The sequence below is a fragment of the Chelon labrosus genome (genome assembly GCF_963514085.1).
Source record: "Chelon labrosus genome assembly, chromosome: 6".
Taxonomy (NCBI): domain Eukaryota; kingdom Metazoa; phylum Chordata; class Actinopteri; order Mugiliformes; family Mugilidae; genus Chelon; species Chelon labrosus.
Window position 1 is genome coordinate 28,196,138 of NC_140342.1, and position 19,687 is coordinate 28,215,824.

At 43.0% G+C, this 19,687-nt stretch overlaps 1 protein-coding gene across 1 annotated transcript in view; it reads left to right on the top strand.

Moving 5' to 3' along the window:
- Positions 1-1,376: 1,376 nt before the first annotated feature.
- Positions 1,377-19,687, top strand: part of efr3a (EFR3 homolog A) — an 85,997-nt gene continuing 67,686 nt past the window's right edge. The window contains exons 1-2 of the mRNA XM_084546561.1: positions 1,377-1,527; positions 1,651-1,757. Of these exons, the coding sequence (XP_084402687.1) occupies positions 1,748-1,757 (10 nt within the window). The 5' untranslated portion in view covers positions 1,377-1,527; positions 1,651-1,747. The remainder of the gene's footprint in view (positions 1,528-1,650; positions 1,758-19,687) is intronic.

Consider the following 19,687-nt stretch of genomic DNA (forward strand, 5'->3'; position numbering starts at 1 on the left):
GCCCTGCAGATGCATCCTCATCATGAACTGAATTATATTGTAATAGTAAAAAACCCAGTTAATACATATAGAAATAGACATAAGACATAAGACGTTTATTTAATCCCACGTGTGGGAAATTTCCTTGCTCCAGTAGCACAGAATTTGGCAAAAAAATATATATACAGAAAGACAGTGACGACTTTGAACAGGGAAAAGGTTATCAAAAAAACACAAATACAAAAATTTAAAAAATATATATCAAAAAATATACAAAACAATGACCATACTCTGAGAAAATATAGGGAGGAGAAATAACTAGAAAATATAAGACATTCTGTATGTACAGTGTGGAGAATGGTGGGATAAACCTTACAAATAAATAATTGCTTAACCTTTGAGAAAGGCATTTCAAAAAATATTTCAAGAAAATATTCACATTTCACAAAATAAACAGAAAAATAAATTTATATGTATATATATATATATATAGAGAGAGATGTATATATATATAGTTTGTTTTTAATTTACTTTTTACTGAAAAATATACGATCTTATACTAGTTTTTTTATGTGAAATGTGAATATTTCTTTATGTTGAGTGGGTTTATATACTGTATATATAGTTTCTTATATGTCGTCAATAAAGTTGGAATAATTTCTTTTAAGGGATTACACATGTAATACTTGACATATAAAAATATTCACATTTCTGCTAAAAATATTTACCTGACAAGTTTAGTTCAGAAATAATATAATACTTAAATCCACCCCTGGAGTTGTGTCCTTACATGAATTTAATTAGATTGAAAGATGAATGTACCAAATAAGGGGTTACACATGTGACCTATATCACACATTATAAAAATAAATAAATAAAAAAACACCTGAAAAGTTTCGTTTATTGATAAATTAATTATTAATCGTTACTTTTCTTTTTTGTTCTAATGGGGGGGCCAACAACAACGATATGCCCCGGGGGCCCCTGAGAAGTTTAATCCGGCCCTGTCCTGTAGATGTGTCCACCTCATGTGAACGGACCAAATAAAGTCTTAACGTCTGACTCAGATGAGGAACTTAAACCAGTGTTTGTGTACTCAGAGACGTGTCTGTGTGTTTTCAGGTACTTCCAGAGCCAAGCCGGGTCTGTGCGGATATCGCACCTTGCCGCAGGCGGCTATAATTAGCCGTGTCCCGGGTCCCCGCCGTGCTCATCCAGCATATGCTGAACCGGAGCGGAGGGAGGAGGTGGAGGAGGAGGAGGAGGGAGGAGGGAGGAGGTGGTGGTGGTGGTGGAGGAGGTGGAGGGGTGAGTGTTTTTGGACCAGCTCCGCCGCAGTGAACACACTTCCGCGTTCCCTGCGACCGTAAAGCAGGAAGCAGTGTAGTAACGCGTAGGAGAAGCTCAGCCCCTGCTGCCAGCTGCTGTTTACATACAGGTATGTCGGCCGGCCCCGTGCCCTGACCGTTGGCGTCTCTGACCCCGCCGCTCTGCTCGGACTCGACCGTTAGCTCCTTTGTTTTTAGCTAATTCCTCCTCCTCAGACAGGTTAGTGCCTCCACGGCTGCTCCTCCAGGTCCCAGCAGGGCACATCTAGCCCCCTCAACGAGGCTTCCTGGTTCCCCGTCCTCTCCTAAACGTCCTCCTCTAACAGGTGACTCCGTGTTTCAGGTGAAGCGGAGCCGCGGGAGAAGCTACATGGAGGCTAACTAACTCCGCCGGGGATCAGTCGGTGCTCACGGGGGGACTGCGGTACATTAGCACCAGGATGCCAGCCGGTAAGCTGGGAGTGTGTGAGTGTGTGTGTGTGTGTGTGTGTGTGTGTCGGTCACCGTGAATGTGTGTGCTGACATTTGGTTGAAGAAATAACCCCACACCTTATCAGACGTGTTGCGTTTAATGTCACCATTCCCAGCTAATTATAACAACGACGCAAGGATCGAAGTTAAAAAAAAGAAGTGCTATGCTGCGTTCACTGACACTGCGTAAATCAGGGTTTCCAAGGTGTCACCTGTACTTTCTTGAACTTGGTGGTGGTTTGTTGATTAAAACGGTAAAATAGATGATAAATATGATTATTATTGTCTAGTTTATTTAATGTTTTGACTCCAGAAAGATATTAAATAGTGAAAAACATGCATTATGAATTTATAGAGACAGAAAGTTTACTTTGTCAACTGTTTTGTGGCAGAAAATCGGTCTTACTTTCTAATTAAAACAACAACACAAGGATTAATAATACATTTTTTTAATTAATTGATATCAGCTTCTTAAATATAAATATCAGCAAAAAGTGATGTTGAAGAAACAAATAATATTAATAATTTCACAGTCACTAACCCTGAACATTATTTGTTATAATACATTTTTTGCTAATAATTTTATTTCTTTGTAATTCAGTTAAACTTGTCAGGTTCAGTAATTAGTCCAACCGTCAGAAAGTTAACACTTAGCTTAATACAGAGCTGAGTTTATTAGTTGGTCTGGAAAACAACAACAACATATTATTAAGTGATCTTTTAAAATGTGAATATTTATAGGTTAATTCGGTACTCTTCGCTTTTTGACTGTCACATGTGAATCCCCTTATTTGATAGTTAAATTAAATAAATGTGGACACATCTGTACGGTACATGTCAGATGTACCGTACAAACAAATTTTATGTAAATCACAAATTCACCTGTTCAGGTTCTTAAACCTGAACATCAGAGCAAGCAGGAGGTGCTCAGGGTGGATGGTGGGCGCGCAAAGCCCAGAAAGCCTCCAGTCTGTGATTGCGTTTAGTTTTGATTAACCTTAAAAAAAGATGGACGTGTTGGTGGCTTACCAAAAATAACTATAATAATGCTGGACTGTCCAATTACAAGTAGAAGTATTGTTTAAGTGTTTTAATTTATTCATAGTTGTTATTGTCAAGCGACTTTGTCTTTTTCTGTATTTTGTGGTATGAGTTTTGAAAGTGTTGAGACCTTGGTGTGAGATACACCTGGATGAGAGGCCTGGGGGGGGTTTAATATCTTCTCTGCTGGTTTTCATTTAGATGTTTCTTGGCTGTAGTTGAACGTGATCTATTTCACTTCAACATTTACGTCTGTATCTTTGTCAGCTTTGGGAACGGCTGCTGCATTTAAAATCCTGTCAACACTGGACTGTATTCAAGATGTTTAAACAGCATCATGAGCAGTTTAACGTCTTAAACATCCTCTGGTTTTCTCAGCTGTCGCACTCCTCCTCCTCCTCCTCCTCCTCCTCCTCCCCCTCCTCATCCTCCTCTTGTTCTTGTCATTTGCTGTCCAGATGTTTGACCTCGCTGCTCTTGAACTTGCTGCATAAGTAAAAGAATAACGCGAGGCTTCGGTTGCTGCGTGTCCTGCTGCGTCGGTTTCTATTTTGGGAAGGTTGGACTTTGGGTGCCCTCGCCTTCCTTCTCCTGCAGCAGCTGCTCTGGCAGGTAACCAGCTGCCGTTTGCCGGAGAATGATTCTCCCCTAAAGACCCACTTGGCTGCTGAGAAAAGTAGGATGAGGAATGAGAAGCCAGAAATTCTCACCCAGATAGATTGGTGACATCCTGGAGCGTTGGCTGGTGGAGCGACGCGGAGCGACGTGGAGCGACGTGGAGGTGGAGGTGGCGTCTCAGACTGCTGACGGTGTCTGGATGCAGGCGCTTTGCTGCAGCTTCAAGGACTCTGCATCCCTGCAGGCCTCGTGTCTGCTCTGTAATTACTCCCAGTGGTAAACTGCTGATTACATTAGTGGTAATGTGACGCCTTCAACATCGACCCCTGCTGATGGGGTTAAATTGGGTGACGGGGGCAGTTTGCATGTATGTGTTTGGATACGCTGCAGACCACTGTTGCTTCAACAGGAAGTTAATAAACGCTGGTTAGTTTACGGAAACTATGTGACTTACTTTAAAGAATTTAAATTAGTCTTAGTTTTGTCGTTGTCCGGATCAGATCAATGATTGGTTGCTCTATGCTAACTGGTCGATAAGACATGAGAGCACAGGAAGTAGGAGACTAGAAGTGATGTGGTGACAAGAGACGAAGGAGTTTTCAGGAAGGTAGTGATGATTGGTGTAAACACCTTTAGTAACATGAAGCTGGTACCAAGTTGATCTCAACTAGGGTTAAGTTATCTATAAAAGTAGTTTTTCCGATTCAAATAGATCTTATTTTGAAAGACTCCAGACCGTTTCATGAAATCCTTGCATCAATTATTTTAAGTGTGCACCATTTCTTGCACCTTCTTGTTAGAAACTGTGCAACAATAGTAGTTTGAGGCAGATCCAGAACATGGTAGACGCTACAACACGGTTTGGTCTGGAAGCTGATTGGATTTTAAAAAGTGTGGATGTGAAACTAGAGGTAAAATCTTTTAGAGATGCCACAAACCTCTGAAACCAATTACAGCACCAGTTTGGTTGAAAGCTCTTTCGGAACTAAGACAGATTGTTTAGGAAATCAGTGGAGATACCCAGACCTAACCTTTGAGGTGACGACCAATGGGAACGTCCGATATAGTTGATTGACACACTGTGTTACACAAACTCATGCATCAATACCTAGAACACAACCTTTGGATTTTCGTACTCGTTGTTGTCTCAGTAAGTTTGACTCTGAGCTGCAGACTCTGGAGGACGGGACATTCTGGGATTATTGGACGTCCTCGGTCCAAACAACTTACCTCCCTATGCATCGTTGATAAACTGGCGGGGCAAGAACACAACTGGGTATTTGGACAGTATTTGGTCAGATGGTTCTTTGAACTGGAACAGAACGTGGGCAGTTGAGAAATGGCCAAGAAACCCTGCAAGTCCAGGTGACGTCGTTTCAGCTTGCTTTCTAGGGGGGGCGACGATTGGACGATGAAAAACCTTAGTTAACCCAAAGTGGGCGGTACCAGGTTGATCTCATCTCAACTTTGAGGACCAGTGGGAGCGACTGATACAGCTGATTGACACATGACGCAAACATAGAGTTCCCCATGACTTTGGTTCCCACAACCACATCCACCATGTTGACAGCGTCGTAGAGCGTTGGGTTGCTGACGGTATTTTCTTTACAAATAGAGGAAGAGCGAGCTGCATCCATGGGCTAGCAATGTTTTTATATGTTCTGCTTATTTCACATGAAAACCTGTGTGGCGGGAAATATAACAAGAGTGTTACCTAGGCAACCAGAGCCTAGAACATCCACTAGTGACCAACTGTGGGTTATGTTGATGGGAAATCATTAGAGAATCTGTATGTTGTAGAAACTGTAGGGAAGCAGAGACCAGATCTGAGATTCCACCTGTATGACACAACATGAAGCTATAAGGTGCTAAGCTACCGGCGTGGTTAGCAGACGCTGATACTCTGGAAGTTATTCTGACAGTTGGACAAACGCTGGGTTTGGTTTAACGCTGCAGATCTCTGTTAAGTGTTACTAAATGTGTGTTTGACGAATCAAACGTCGACCAGCTGCGGTGAATTGTGAGTGTTTGAAGAGTGTTTGACTCGTACGGAGGCAGAAAGTGGACGGACTGATTCAGAGCCGCTGCTATTTATAATGGCTGCTCTCACTCCTGGGTCTGTTGTGGTCTAGAGGCTCTCATTATCCTCAGAGTGTTAACCAGCTCAATTAAGTCATTATGTAGGACAAACCTGCTGTCGCTGCCGTCACTCACGCTGCTCTCTGTTGCTGCTGCTGCTCTTTTACGCTGAATGAAAAGGGATTTAATACAAAACGCTGACAGATGTTTAGAGCTTTGAAATGAGTCACATTGTGTTTTATGTCAGCTGATCAGCTGAGGTTCAAATGTGTGACTTTGCTAAAAGTAGCTCTTCCTATCTTTCCAGCTAACAGTAGCTTGTCTTAGCTTCCCAGCCAGTTGTAGCTCTTTCTAGCTTCCCAGCTAACATTAGCTCTTCCAAGCTTCCCAGGCAGTAGTAGCTCATCCTAGCCTCTCAACTAATAGTAGCTCTGCCTAGCTTCCCAGCCAGTTGTAGCTCATCCTAGCCTCCCAGCTAATAGTAGCTCTTCCTAGCTTCCCTGCTAATAGTAACTCTTCCTAGCTTCCCAGCTAATAGTAGCTCTTCCTAGCCTCCCAGCCAGTTGTAGCTCTTCCTAGCTTCCCAGCTAATAGTAGCTCTTCCTAGCTTCCCCGCTAATTGTAGCTCTTCCTAGCTTCCCAGCTAATAGTAGCTCTTCCGCTAATAGTAGCTCTTCCTAGCTTCCCAGCTAATAGTAGCACTTCCTAGCCTCCCAGCTAATAGTAGCTCTTCCTAGCTTCCCAGCTAATAGTAGCACTTCCTAGCCTCCCAGCTAATAGTAGCTCTTCCTAGCTTCCCAGCTAATAGTAGCTCTTCCTAGCCTTCCAGCTAATAGTTATGTTTTGTGTTGTTCAGATGTTAAAACCTGATCTCTCACATGTTTCTTTCTGTTTGAAAGCATTTCCAGTTTGTGTCTAAATGGATGTTAGACCTGCAGCGAGGCGTTTCTGTTTGTTCAGATCTTCAAAGTTACGTCCGGTGAGAACCCAGTCACCCAGCATGCATCTGTGTCCCAGGTGGACCGGCAGTATTTAGGATGCAGAAGGAATCAAAGTCAATCAAACCCGGCGGGCCTGGTTGCGGTTTTGATGCTCCGCCGGTTCATTGTATGTGTGCGGTCGGTTCCTGTGCTCTTAGGACGGTTCCTCCCTCAGTTGTTGGCTGTGATTTGTATGCGCAGTGGAAGACGGTTTGTTCCGCAAAGGAGGATTTTGGCCTAAATATAACTTCAAAGGAGATGCGCCTCCCTCTGTTTCCTCCACGGTCGCATCTTTGCAGACGGGGAAGCTTTTATCTTTGTCTGCTGGATGTGCGACGCTCAGCTTGCTGCTTTTCAGCACTAGCAGAGGGATTGTGACGCTTCTGGCCTGTTTTGTCGTCCAACGTCTGCCTGTGTCTCTATCAGCATCAGACAGGTGTCGGTACAGATATGATGAGCAGAAGAACGGCAGCATGTGAAATGTCTGCTCCGGTCGGGACTTTTTCTGGAGACGACTGAATGTAGATCGACCCCCGAGTGTTTGGTATGCAAATGATGGTGATGTACACAATCACAGAAATAAAAAAGACTTTGATGTTGAGACATGTTAGGTCTCTGATGAACTAAAAGACTTGGGAATCATGTTCCCTCATTTTTATAACCAAGCATTTTTATGTGTCACTTGTGTTTTCAAAGCTTTTTTTTGTTCTAACAGCGTTTAAAATTACACAGACACGGTTTGAAATTTGTCACGATGCAACACAGCCAATAAAATGTTTATATGTTTGATCGTCTAAAGGCTGTGACACCAAGCTGATAGTTTTGGTGGTTTCACCTGCATCGTTGGTAGTTGATCACCTGCTTGCAGCTATCCACCGCCAAGTCAACACGATCGGACCACGTTGACTAGAGAGAACCAGAGCACCGAAGAGAAACCAAAATTAAACTAAATGACAAAGATTAAAGGACGCAAAGAAGGCTATTTTCAGTTTTTCACCTTCCTCTCATCTGAGCGTTGAAATCCACAAATAATTTCATCGAGAAAGAATAAACTGTGTGGACCAGCTGATCAGGGAGATTCAGGAGAGGTTTGAAGCTCTTCCTAGCCTCCCAGCTAACAGCAGCTCTTCCTAGCCTCCTAGCTAACAGCAGCTCTTCCTAGCCTCCCAGCTACCAGTAGCTCTTCCTAGCTAACAGTAGTTCTTCCTAGCTAACAGTAGCTCTTCCTAGCTTCCCAGCTAACAGTAGCTCTTCCCAGCTAACAGTAGCTCTTCCCAGCTAACAGTAGCTCTTCCTAGCTAACAGTAGCTCTTCCTAGCTTCCTAGCTAACAGTAGCCCTTCCTAGCTTCCTAGCTAACAGTAGCTCTTCCTTGCTAACAGTAGCCCTTCCTAGCTTCCTAGCTAACAGTAGCTCTTCCTAGCTTCCTAGCTAACAGTAGCTCTTCCTAGCTTCCTAGCTAACAGTAGCTCTTCCTTGCTAACAGTAGCTCTTCCTAGCTTCCTAGCTAACAGTAGCTCTTCCTTCCTTGCTAACAGTAGCTCTTCCTAGCTTCCTAGCTAACAGTAGCTCTTCCCAGCTAACAGTGGCTCTTCCTAGCTTCCTAGCTAACAGTAGCTCTTCCCAGCTAACAGTGGCTCTTCCTAGCTTCCTAGCTAACAGTAGCTCTTCCCAGCTAACAGTGGCTCTTCCTAGCTTCCTAGCTAACAGTAGCTCTTCCTAGCTAACAGTAGCTCTTCCTTCCTTGCTAACAGTAGCTCTTCCTAGCTTCCTAGCTAACAGTAGCTCTTCCCAGCTAACAGTAGCCCTTCCTAGCTTCCTAAGTCACAGTTGTTCATTTCAAACAGTGAGTTTCCATGTTGTTTAAAGCCATGTCTTCAGTTAGAAGTCCAGGATTTTATTTTCTCTCTTGAAGCTGCATTTAAAAAAAAAAACTAATTTTGAAAGCTCCGATATCGAATCATAAAACCCCCAGATAATTATTTTTTGCTGCAAGACAACAAGATTAGTCCAGGCAGGAAAGAGATCTTATTGTTCACTCATTGAATAAGAGTTTATTTTTATAGTTTTTTGCCAGAATAAACCAGCTCTTCTACCTTTATCAAACCTGGTAATCATTCTATGACGCGTCACAGTGAAAGTAGAACATATACCTGGTGTAGCTGAAAGGATTCATACAGTAGGACTTTCTATATTTTGATAAAACTCAGAGCATCGCTGTGATTTGTGTTTTCAGCTCGGACTCTAAAATTAGTGTCTGACTAGTGTGAGGCATGATGGTATCTGCTGCAGCCATCTGTGACTGTTACACACTATAACACACTGTTATACCCTTATGAGGACCTCAGCCAACATATCCCAGCCCGGTCTAACTTAAGACCATGTGTCGTTCACACTAAGCCAAATTTCTCCCCTACAAATTTTTATTTTATTTTATTTATTTTCGAATTTGAGCTCCTGGTCGGTCAAATCTGAAAGCAGCACCATGACAACACAGACGCAGAAGGAAGGAGGAAAAATCTGTATGATAACGATCTGAGTCCTGATCTGATCCTAAATAGCTTCCTGAAGTCTGTCCTTGTCTTCCTTGTCTTCTCCTAGAGTTGGTCTCCTGTAGCTTCCTGAAGTCTGTCCTTGTCTTCCTTGTCTTCTCCTAGAGTTGGTCTCCTGTAGCTTCCTAAAGTCTGTCCTTGTCTTCCTTGTCTTCTCCTAGAGTTGGTCTCCTGTGTCTTCCTAAAGTCTGTCCTTGTCTTCCTTGTCTTCTCCTAGAGTTGGTCTCCTGTGTCTTCCTAAAGTCTGTCCTTGTCTTCCTTGTCTTCTCCTAGAGTTGGTCTCCTGTAGCTTCCTAAAGCCTGTCCTTGTCTTCCTTGTCTTCTCCTAGAGTTGGTCTCCTGTAGCTTCCTAAAGTCTGTCCTTGTCTTCCTTGTCTTCTCCTAGAGTTGGTCTCCTGTAGCTTCCTAAAGTCTGTCCTTGTCTTCCTTGTCTTCTCCTAGAGTTGGTCTCCTGTAGCTTCCTAAAGTCTGTCCTTGTCTTCCTTGTCTTCTCCTAGAGTTGGTCTCCTGTAGCTTCCTAAAGTCTGTCCTTGTCTTCCTTGTCTTCTCCTAGAGTGGACTGGATTGAGTCCAATAAATCTTTCAGTCAAAGTTAATGTAGTGTGGAGAGGGTAGCTGGTACCTTGTGTTCTCTACTCCAGAAATGTTCTGGTCATCCAACGCTGCCATAAACTCCCTAACCCTCTCTGGAAGATGAGAATCTAGCCGACCACCATTAAAATAGAAGAAGACCTTTTGTAGCTACAGGGACGTGGTTTTGGTTTAACGTCAGACCTAAAATAAATAACTACAAAAGATCAGGTTTGAATCAAATTCAGGAAATCGGTAGCAGATACCCATCGGTAGGAGAATCGGTTTATGGCATCAGAGAAAAACAAAGATCTAAACTCACAAGCTCACATTTTTAAAAGGCTAAATCCCTCCAGTGGCAGGTCCTCTCTGTACATCAGCATCATCAGGCACCAATCAGGATGATTAAAACATCTTCAGCCCAACACAAACCCATAAAACATCATCGTTCATGTCATGTGCCCGGTGTGATTGTGTCTTTTAGCGTGTCCTTGGGGGGGGTAGTCGGTACCGGGGGGTTTTAGCTGCTTGGACTTGACTCTGCAGCGCTGCAGGTGAAGCTGCATCTCTCTGCAGAGCTGCTGCTGCTGCTGCTGCTGCCACCGGCGAGAGGAAACGCACTGCAAGGTCAGCGATGAGTGTCAGTGTGTGAGGAAGGGGGGAGAGAGAGGGAGGGAGGGAGAGAGAGCGAGAGAACGAGGGTAGAAAAACAGAGAAAAGAGAGACGGAGGAGTCGAGGTCCACCTGGCAGGCCGTCCGTCCGCCGCGTCGCCTACGACAAGATGGATTCTGAGAACAACGAGTCGGGTAGGGGGCTGTTTTTTTAATTTGTGACTCCTCTCCTGTGTTTGTGCTTTCGCCACAGCCTCACAATACTCCCCCGCTCCTCCCCCCACACCCCTCCTCCTCCTCCTCCTCCTCCTCCTCCTCCTCCACCTCCTCTGGTGTGTAAGCGTGAGACAGTGATGGAGCGATGGAGGCTAACAGAGTCCAGGTCTGCGTCTCGGTGAACAAGTCTGCATGGCGGCGGCCATTGATCTATCTCTCCGCGTGAGGCCCACTCGTCGTCCAATCAGCCGCCCCGGTTCCGCTTGACTGGCGCACCTGGAGACCAATCGGTGCAGAGCGAACAGATTTCAGGTTGCAGTAACGAGGGAGGGCTGAGCCACAGAGTGATGCTGGTGATTGTTGGTGTTTTTATGAATCATTAGCTGCAGATATTTATTAGATTTAAAGATTTAAACTGATTTAATTGATATTGTTCCAATCCTTCTACTTCTATAAGTTGAAATCCCTGCATCAATTTTTTAAAATATACTCTATTCTCTGGATCCTCTTATCAGAAATCGTAACAATAATTAGAAATATTTCCAAATCAAAGTCATGACAGTCAGATTCTCAGTGTCCAGGTTGTGGTTTATCCTAGATGCATATAATCAACGACACCTCCAGTCACAGCAGCATCCGTGTAGAAACAAAATCCACTTCACAGACGGTTCATTTTGATCTTGAACATTATGGCGTAGATCTACAGCTGCCACACAACAAGTCATTTAGACGTTAACTAACAGACTGTGTAATGACCCTGCGTGGTGCAGACTGTGCAGATGCAGCGTTCAGTCTGTGCTCCCAGGTGAATCTGAGCATGAAGGACTGTGTGTGGTTTGTTTGGGCGGCTGGCTGCCGGCCGTCCTTCAGCCTCAAGCGTGCAGATGTTGGATCGGAGGCAGTGCCGACGCACCAGAGGTCGTCTGTTGCCTTTCATGCTCAATTAAGTCCGTCCAATCCACTGCTGCCGCGCTGCGAGACATTTACAGGCACATTTGTGCTTCTGGAAGGCAAGTCGAGCTGCTTAATGCGACTAAAACATGGCGTCTACTCCAGAAATGTTCTGGTCATCCAACGCTGCCATAAACTCCCTAACCCTCTCTGGAAGATGTTTCTCCTTGACGCTGTCTCCAGGAAACTTTTCTCTTCTTTTAAACGTTCAGTGTTTGTTGTTGTTGTTGTTTGGGTGCAGCCTTTGACTGAGTGGACTCCATCTTTTAGAACTGAAGACTTGGATGAAACGTCTTCGTGAAAGTATTTCAGTGAAGTCAGTCTGAGTGTTGTTAAAGGTCAGAGTCTGGGAGTCGTTGTTGAGAAAATAACTGAACAGAGACTCAACAGCAGATGCTAATATCAGTGCTAACGGTGATGCTAATGGTCAGCTCTTCTTTCCATCAGTTTGTTTCTGCACACATAGACCTCTAAAACTAAACCAGCTAGATTTCCATGAACGATCCGCTCTAAGTGGGTGTTAGCAACCTTTAGCAGTGGTTAGCATCACAGCATGAAGGTAAATATTTAGTAGTTAACAAAAAGATTAATCCACCACTCAAAGAATCGTCGATACAGCAATTTAAACAATCATCGATAGGTAGTGGACGCATTTAAATGTAAGCTAACGTGTTGTTTTCCATGTTTGTAATATACATGGCAGTATGAACCATGATGGGTCTGAAATGGGCCAGTGAGGAGCCTAAACTCTACCACACTGGATGGATGGATACTCATGAATATCTTCTGGGACGATGGATCCCTAATAAATAATAGTTGTTAGATTTCAGCCTTAGATCCACGTCTAGACATTTAGGGGAGGGGTTATTCTTTTAATTCTGAGTATTTGAGTCCGGCAGGACGAGACATGGCTGCAGGTAGCTGCAGTCAGTGTGTGAATCTGATTGCTTTGCATAAATGTGTGTGTGTGTGTGTTTGTGTAGCGGCTGAAGTTTGAGGGGAGGTATCGTTTGTCTGGTTTGGCTCCGCCCCCTCTCCACCTCAGGCCTCACTCATTCTCTTTAATGTGATTGGTGGAAATTAAGAACCAGTTAAATTTGATTGGCTGGAAAAACCAGAACCAAAGTCAAGTGCTAATAGTGTCACTGTTAATGGGCAGCTGTTAGGTGATGACATAGATCAACGATGAACCAGTGGTCGTATCATTAGCCAATCAAATTAAACGATGTACTTGAGAATACAAGGCTGGGTTGAGGCAACGCTCATTATTCTAAACCCTCCTTTATATTTCTCTACATTCTTATTAATACTTAAACTACTCTGTGTTTTTAAAAATAATTATTTTCAATTCAGTTGTTGTGTTCTTGACGGCGCTTTTTATCAGAAAAATAAACTAATGATATATATTTATTTTCATATTTCACATTCACAAAAGAAAATGAAACAAAACTTGTGGAAATAAATATAGAAATAAATACAAAATAAAAAAATATGGAAACAAAAATGAATATATAAACTAATGAATAAATGTGGAATTAAACAGAAATAAATAAAGGAATAAATAAAAAAAATAAATCTGGAAATATGAAGAGGAATAAATAAGTGAATAACAACATTTGTAAATATAAATATTAAAAGAAAAAAATGCAAAAATATGAATATAAATGAATAAAAGAATAACAAATGTTGAAATATAAATAAATTAAATCCATTTTGTCTTTGCCTTTCTTACTTTCTGTGAATGTGGACCAGTAGAGCTGATATACAATCAAAACTCAGTAGATTCAATTCTATTTAAATTAAAAACCATCTAGTTTTCCTGCTAACTATATGTAATAATGCAGTGTTCTGCTTTGGAACAGACTGTACAAGCGTTATTGAGCCTTACATGTGATCTCAGGTGAGTTTCGTTACCTTTGAGCCAGAACCAGTGCAGGTTCCACGACCTACAGTCTTTACTATATTTAGTATATAGACGGGAGCAGGATCAGTCTAAATAATGATTGAATTTAATCCCAGATAATGAAAACATTGGCCTTGATAAACCTTTTTATTATCTGATCTCCTCTCCTGTTTCCTGCTCAGTGTCACACTTCCCCAAAGCCATAAAGCTCCATGTCGTCAGATTTCTGAACGAAGCCGACGTAAAACGAGACCGCTGTGCTTTCCAGAACACCAGCTTCCTGGAATCTGTGTCTCTGCTGCAGGATTAATTGATACGGCAGCGGCCCAGGCCCTAACGTGATCACTTTAATTCAGTCTCTGGCACATCGGGGAGATTTGATTGCCGATAAAGATTCATTCGGAGGAAGTAATTGGATTTGTTCCGGCTTTAAAGAAGCAGGACTTCTTTTTTTAAATTTCCAAGATTGTTTCTGACTGGAAAGCTAAACCGGTCATGAAGCTCAGCCGTTTATATGTTAATAGAAGAAGTAATCTAGTCGTTCCAGTTGACCCAAATATTACCACAATGTAAAACTGACCCAAACCTTCTACAGCGCTCAGGTCTGATTAAATATTATGAAGTATTGATCAGGTATCGACTGAGCATGCCCAGATCCAGCTAAGCCTCCATTAACGGTAGGTGTTATTCCATTTAATATTGATTGTTGGAACGCTCCTGAGCTTAGACGTTTTGTTGTTTATGATTGATGATACCGTTAAGAATAAGTTAAAATGTGGTTTAGCAGCTGGAACAAAACAAAAGCTTGAAGGGTTTGTTGTTTTTGGTTTTTGGTTCTTCAGCTAAAGTCTTCGTGGGTTGGTAAACAAAGCAGTTAAACTTGCATCTTGCATCTTGTGAACTTGTATCTTGGTCTTGGACTATTGGTTGGACATATAAAGTGGTATTTTATGATTGATAATAAAGATTGAATTGATGAATTTGTCTTCAACCGAAGCTTTTATATCTCTGAGTTGAAATCATTGGTTGGGCGGCTTTGAAGCTCAGCGTGACGTCTCAGCGTGCCGCCATCTTGGCAGCGCCTGACTCCATCTAGTTCTCTAATTAAAGCTGAAATGATCAAAGCAGCCACGCCCTTATATGGTCTCGTCTTTATACATCTCTTTACAGTCCCAGTGACACATCTACCTACTTGATCACACAAATGCAATCCCTCTGGTTTATGAACGACCCGCTCTACCTACTGCATACCTTAAGCTCTATGAAAAACATGAAATAAACATGTTTGTTTCTGCTGTAAAGTTAGACTTGTTAACATGGAGGTCTATGGAGGTCGACTCATTGTTAGACCCAGCCTCTAGTGGTCATTAGAGGAAGTACAGTTTTTGACACTTGTTGTTTTCAGCTCCATTGCTGCTTGTGTTTTGTATCAAGTGATTAGATTTGGTAGGGAATAGTCCTCCAACCAATTTTGGAACCAACCTCAGGACATTTTTCAGCTGTTTGGACACAAATAAGTGCAGTAGTCAGTTCTATCAGATTTCCTTGAATAGACAAGTGATCTCTAACGGTTATTTTTACTGCATCAAGAGTCTATTTAGTCATCCCCTTAAAATTTTGACTTTTATTTGTCCCTAAAATCCTGTTTAATAGTCAGAAACATTTTAATTCTAACAGTCTTTTGTTTGTGCCGATGCTTTGAGACAGAACACGAGTCTCTGTCTGTGGTCAGTCATCCAGAGCAGAGCCCCAGTTTCCAAACTCGTCACGTCGTCAGGAGCAGCCTCAGGGACTCTAGTGTAATCGACATCACTGTAACATTTAGTTTTAGTGTTTCTCATGTTCGTTGGTATTTCTAGTTTATCAGGTCTTCCATTATAAGAAACGTAAATTAGTTAAATAGCTTTTATTTGAGGATAACTTTGGTAATTAATGCTTCTTTTAATGCTTCTGTAATTAGAAGTAAATTTGTGAGCCAGTATCTTAGGCAGAATTTATAGTTCATTAAATAGTTTAATAGTTAAAAACGTCTAAGTCAGCTACAAACACATGGATTAATGTCTAAAGAAAACCAGCTCTTCTGTTTATGTTGTACATTTAACGAGCATTAAAGCATCCAAGTAAACAACAGCTTCATTAGTTCAGATTAAAATCCCTGGGACCTGAAGGCATCTCACGGTGCTCCGTGTATAGCTGCATGGCCCAGCTCCATAAATTGTGTAGTATATGGTAATTACATGGTCCACTGCCTCAGTCTGCTGCTGGACGCCTGCCATCACTCCTCAGCAGCTGCAGCTTCATGATGCTCGCTGTGATGTTTATAGTCTTTGGTCTCGCTCGTGTCCTGCAGCATCGTGTCGTCCCGTTGTCCTGTCGTTCCGTCGTCCCGTCGTCCCGTTGTTCCGTTGTCCCGTTTCTCTGGAGGTTTTGTTCTTCTGGCTTTCTTGAACAGGTTTAGTTTGATCCAACGCTGACCCAACGTCCCAGTTTATTTAGTTTTATGGAAACGTTCTGGCCTCCTATAGCCCAATCTATCAAAATATTAGTCTTGTAACTCCCCATCCAGATTACGAGGCGTGTTTCAACCAATCCAGGGAACAAATAAACCTCCTCATCAACTGGGTAGTCCTTCAACCAATCGGTTAGTTGTGAACAAGACAGCCCAAACTATTTGATTGGCCTGACAGATATTTGCAGGCGCATAATCAGTTCCCAACGGAGAGACATGAAGAACAGCACAAGGTGTTGACCTGGCCTCCAAAGTCATTAGATCCCAAACTGATCAAGTATCTGTGGGATGATCCACAGAGGCCCCTCCCCTCAAAGAACCCCCCACTAACAACAGGACACCCTCAGAAGGCCCATGTCCATTCTCTGATGAGTCACCACAAGGGAGAATATCATGATATATGGCTGATCTGATAACTCTCCATCCAGATCATATTATGAGGCAGACTGCATCAAAAAGCCAACTGTTTAAAGTCACTTTCCCTTCACACTCACATAGCTGAGCTGTAGCGATTGCTCATTGCTCATTGCTCATTGCTGCATTGCCGTTGCTGAGCAGATGTGTTTTTTCAGCACAAGTAAACTCAAGTGGTGTTGCGTAAACAGCGGCATATGCCCGTGAACGCTGCAGATCCCTTCCTGTGGTGGCGCTTGGCAGTCGGCTCGCTGCCTCGTTGAGACGCTGACTCTTCCCGTCAAACGAGGAAGCGTCTCCTGAGCGGAGGGAGTGGTCTTATCCCGGCAGACTAGACCGGAGTTTTACTGCCTTTGAGTTTGCTCAGCAGCTGGAGATAAATCTCACTTAGTTTCACTTTAGCTCCCCCTTTATGGGTTCACCTGACAATATTAACACCGAGAAATAAAATGAGTCCAATACTGGAGCCCTGAAAATGATACTGAGATAAATCCAGCTAAAAATATCTGTTATCGCCCCGAAATAATCTGTGTACAAGAAAAACAGAAATGGCTCCATTCAGTTAATTAAAAATCTGATGTGAGCGAGGAATCAGCTGCTAAAAGGATTAGGATTGAATTATTTGCTGCATGTCCTGCACTCAGCCAGGGATCAGTTTCCCTCCCGTTACTGTGATGTTTGTTCTGCTGAAGGAAAATAGATTTATTAGACTTTAAGCTTTAAGTTGCAGAACTCAACAGAGATGATGTTGAGACGTGGAGGAGCCAGGAAACACTTTCTCTCAGGACGCTGGGGAGGTTTGAGTCTCCTTTACAATGAGATCTTTATGAGCTCACATGAAAATGAATGTTGACGTTGTTTTACTGTTGACTCAGATTAGATAGATGGATAGAGAGACGTTGGAGACGTGGGGACATCTGGGTCGTCTTCTAAGACTCTACACATTCAGAACTGGAGGAGGAAGATGGAGGACAAACTCCTCCTCTACTACTTTTCTCATCTTCCATACTCTCCTCCTTTTCATTGTTCTAATTTTTCTCCTACTATTTTTATTTTTCATCTTCTTCCTCCTCCTCTTCCTTGAGGCTTTTCTCCTTCTTCACCTCCTTGTTCTCTTCATTTTTCTTCTTCTTTGTCTCCTCCACCTGTCTGCTTTATTCTTCTTCTCTTTTTCTCTTCTCCTGCTCCCCCTTTTCATCTGTTTCTCTTCCTCTTCCTCATCATCGACCTCCTTCATCTACTTCTCTTTATTCTTTTTGTCCTTCCTCTGTTTCCTCCTTTCTTTCTCCTCTTCAGTTCTTTCTCCTCCACCTCCTTCTTCTTCTTCTGTTCTATTTCCAGTAGATTTAATGCTCCACAGGTAGCTGAACCACTTCATCAGTAAAGATCTTCATTTATTTAGTCTCCATGGAAACAGTCGACCTCTGATCAGATTGACGATTCAGTTTATTGTTCTTGTAAACGTAGTTTTGGGAACTGAAACATCTTCCGGGCCAATCAGATTGCTTGGGGGCGGGGCTTATGTGGTGATAAACAGTAACAGTAGTCGTACACACGTGATCTGATTAGTTTACAACTAAATATCTGCCGTTAGAGAAGAGAGACGTTTAGAGTCTGCTTTAAAAGATATCAACAGTGAAATAAGTTGAATGAGTTCCCAGTCATCATCAGTCTTGGTCAGTCAGCTGTTCCTGAGTCAGTGTCCTGCTGAAAAACACTATTTAATGTCTGTTTTCTTCTGGAGGACGAGTTGGTCCCCTTTCAGCTTCCACAGTAAACATTATTCATTATTAGACTGACGCCTCTCATCAGTGTGATCTCACCACAGTCAGACAGTGATATGAGAGGCCTGGTGGTGTCTGGGAAGCTGTTTCTGCTGGTTCTGGTTTGAGCTAAGACGTTCAGACACCGTTCTGTAGATTAATGGCTGTACACAGGAGACCAGGTGAGGTTAATGAAATCCACCAAGTCGTAGCGAAGGTTCTCCGTCATCCAGGTCGCGGTACATCCAGAACACAAAGCTCCTAATTAGTCTCTGTTAACGACTAGATTCTCAGCTTCTGTGGCCTTGATGATCTCTCAGAGGCGTTTAACAAAATGCATGAGGAAGTATTGTCTTTATAATCCTTCTGATTTGTTTTTGGACGTCAGATTTATGATCCTCAACCTCTTTGAGACAGAACTGTTGTGTGGAGGTGGATGGAAGGATGGAGGAGGGAGTACAGACTTTATATTGGGCTCATTTTTCACCTCGTAGCCCCCTAAACAACCTCCTGCCTCCCTGTCTGCTTCCCCACCTCCATCTTTTCTTCTTTCTCAGCCTTTTGTTGTCCACTTCTATTTCCTCCTCTTCTTTCCACCGTTGGAGATTGGTCATTCAACTCGTTTGCCCTTTGTCCCTCATTCCTCCCTTCTTCTTCTTCTTCTCCTTTTTCTTATAATCGTTTTCCTCCCTCCCTTTGCTCGGTTGATTTCTCCTCCTTGCTGTGGGTGTAATTTGCTCAGAGATGGATGGGCCGGCTCTGCAATCATCCCCCCTCCTCCCCGCTGCGTTTGATGGATCTCCCGGCCCGGCTGTTGGGAGTCATTCTCCGAGCCGCTCGGCGTTAGCTACCCCTCTGTGGCAGACTGATGAAGCTGCTGGCCGGAGAGACGGGAGCTTCTGTTTTAATGTGTTTCTAAAAGCCCCAAATGTCTCTGGGTGGACTCTCACGGTCCACATGATGAGCTAGCCTCGCTGATGCTGAGTAGGATCCCCACCGGCCTTTAGACCAGCACGACTACCCAAGGCCAGTGAGTTGCTGGAAACTCTGCCGCGTCATTTTGTTTTTCCTTTTCATATAAGGAGGCCATGAAGATCATTTGAGGAAACTTTAATGTTTCAGTAAACACACTGAGATGATGAGATTAAATGTAAGCACTTAGCAAGTAGTAAGTATTAATGTCAAGTTACAGGAATCTACCGCTAGGGTTAGGGAGTTTATGGAAGCGGTTGGACGACCAGAACATTTCACGCAAGGAAAGACTGTCCCATAAAGAGTTTGAGATCAGATTGTGGAGCAAAAGACCTTGATCGGGACACCCCTAACTAAAAGTGTTGTATTTTCTACCCCTTCTTATTTGGGTTGTTGGGGGGGTGTGCGTTCACCTCTTAAACCGTCCCACTGCTGCGTTTCTAGAAAGCTCAAGTTTCCACTCACCCTTCCTCTTCTTCTTCTTCCTCCTCTGTCTAGGAAACGTGAACCCCTGGATTTCATCAGACTCAGTGTCCATTTTCCTTCCTTTGTCTACCCTACATGAATATTTAAATGAGACACACTGAGCTCCCACCCTTCCTTTGTCTACCCTACATGAATATTTAAATGAGACACACTGAGCTCCCACCGCCCCCGCAACAAATCCACTATCTACAGTTGGATCATAATTCAGTTTGGACATAATGCATTTATCACAAGGCAGACAGGG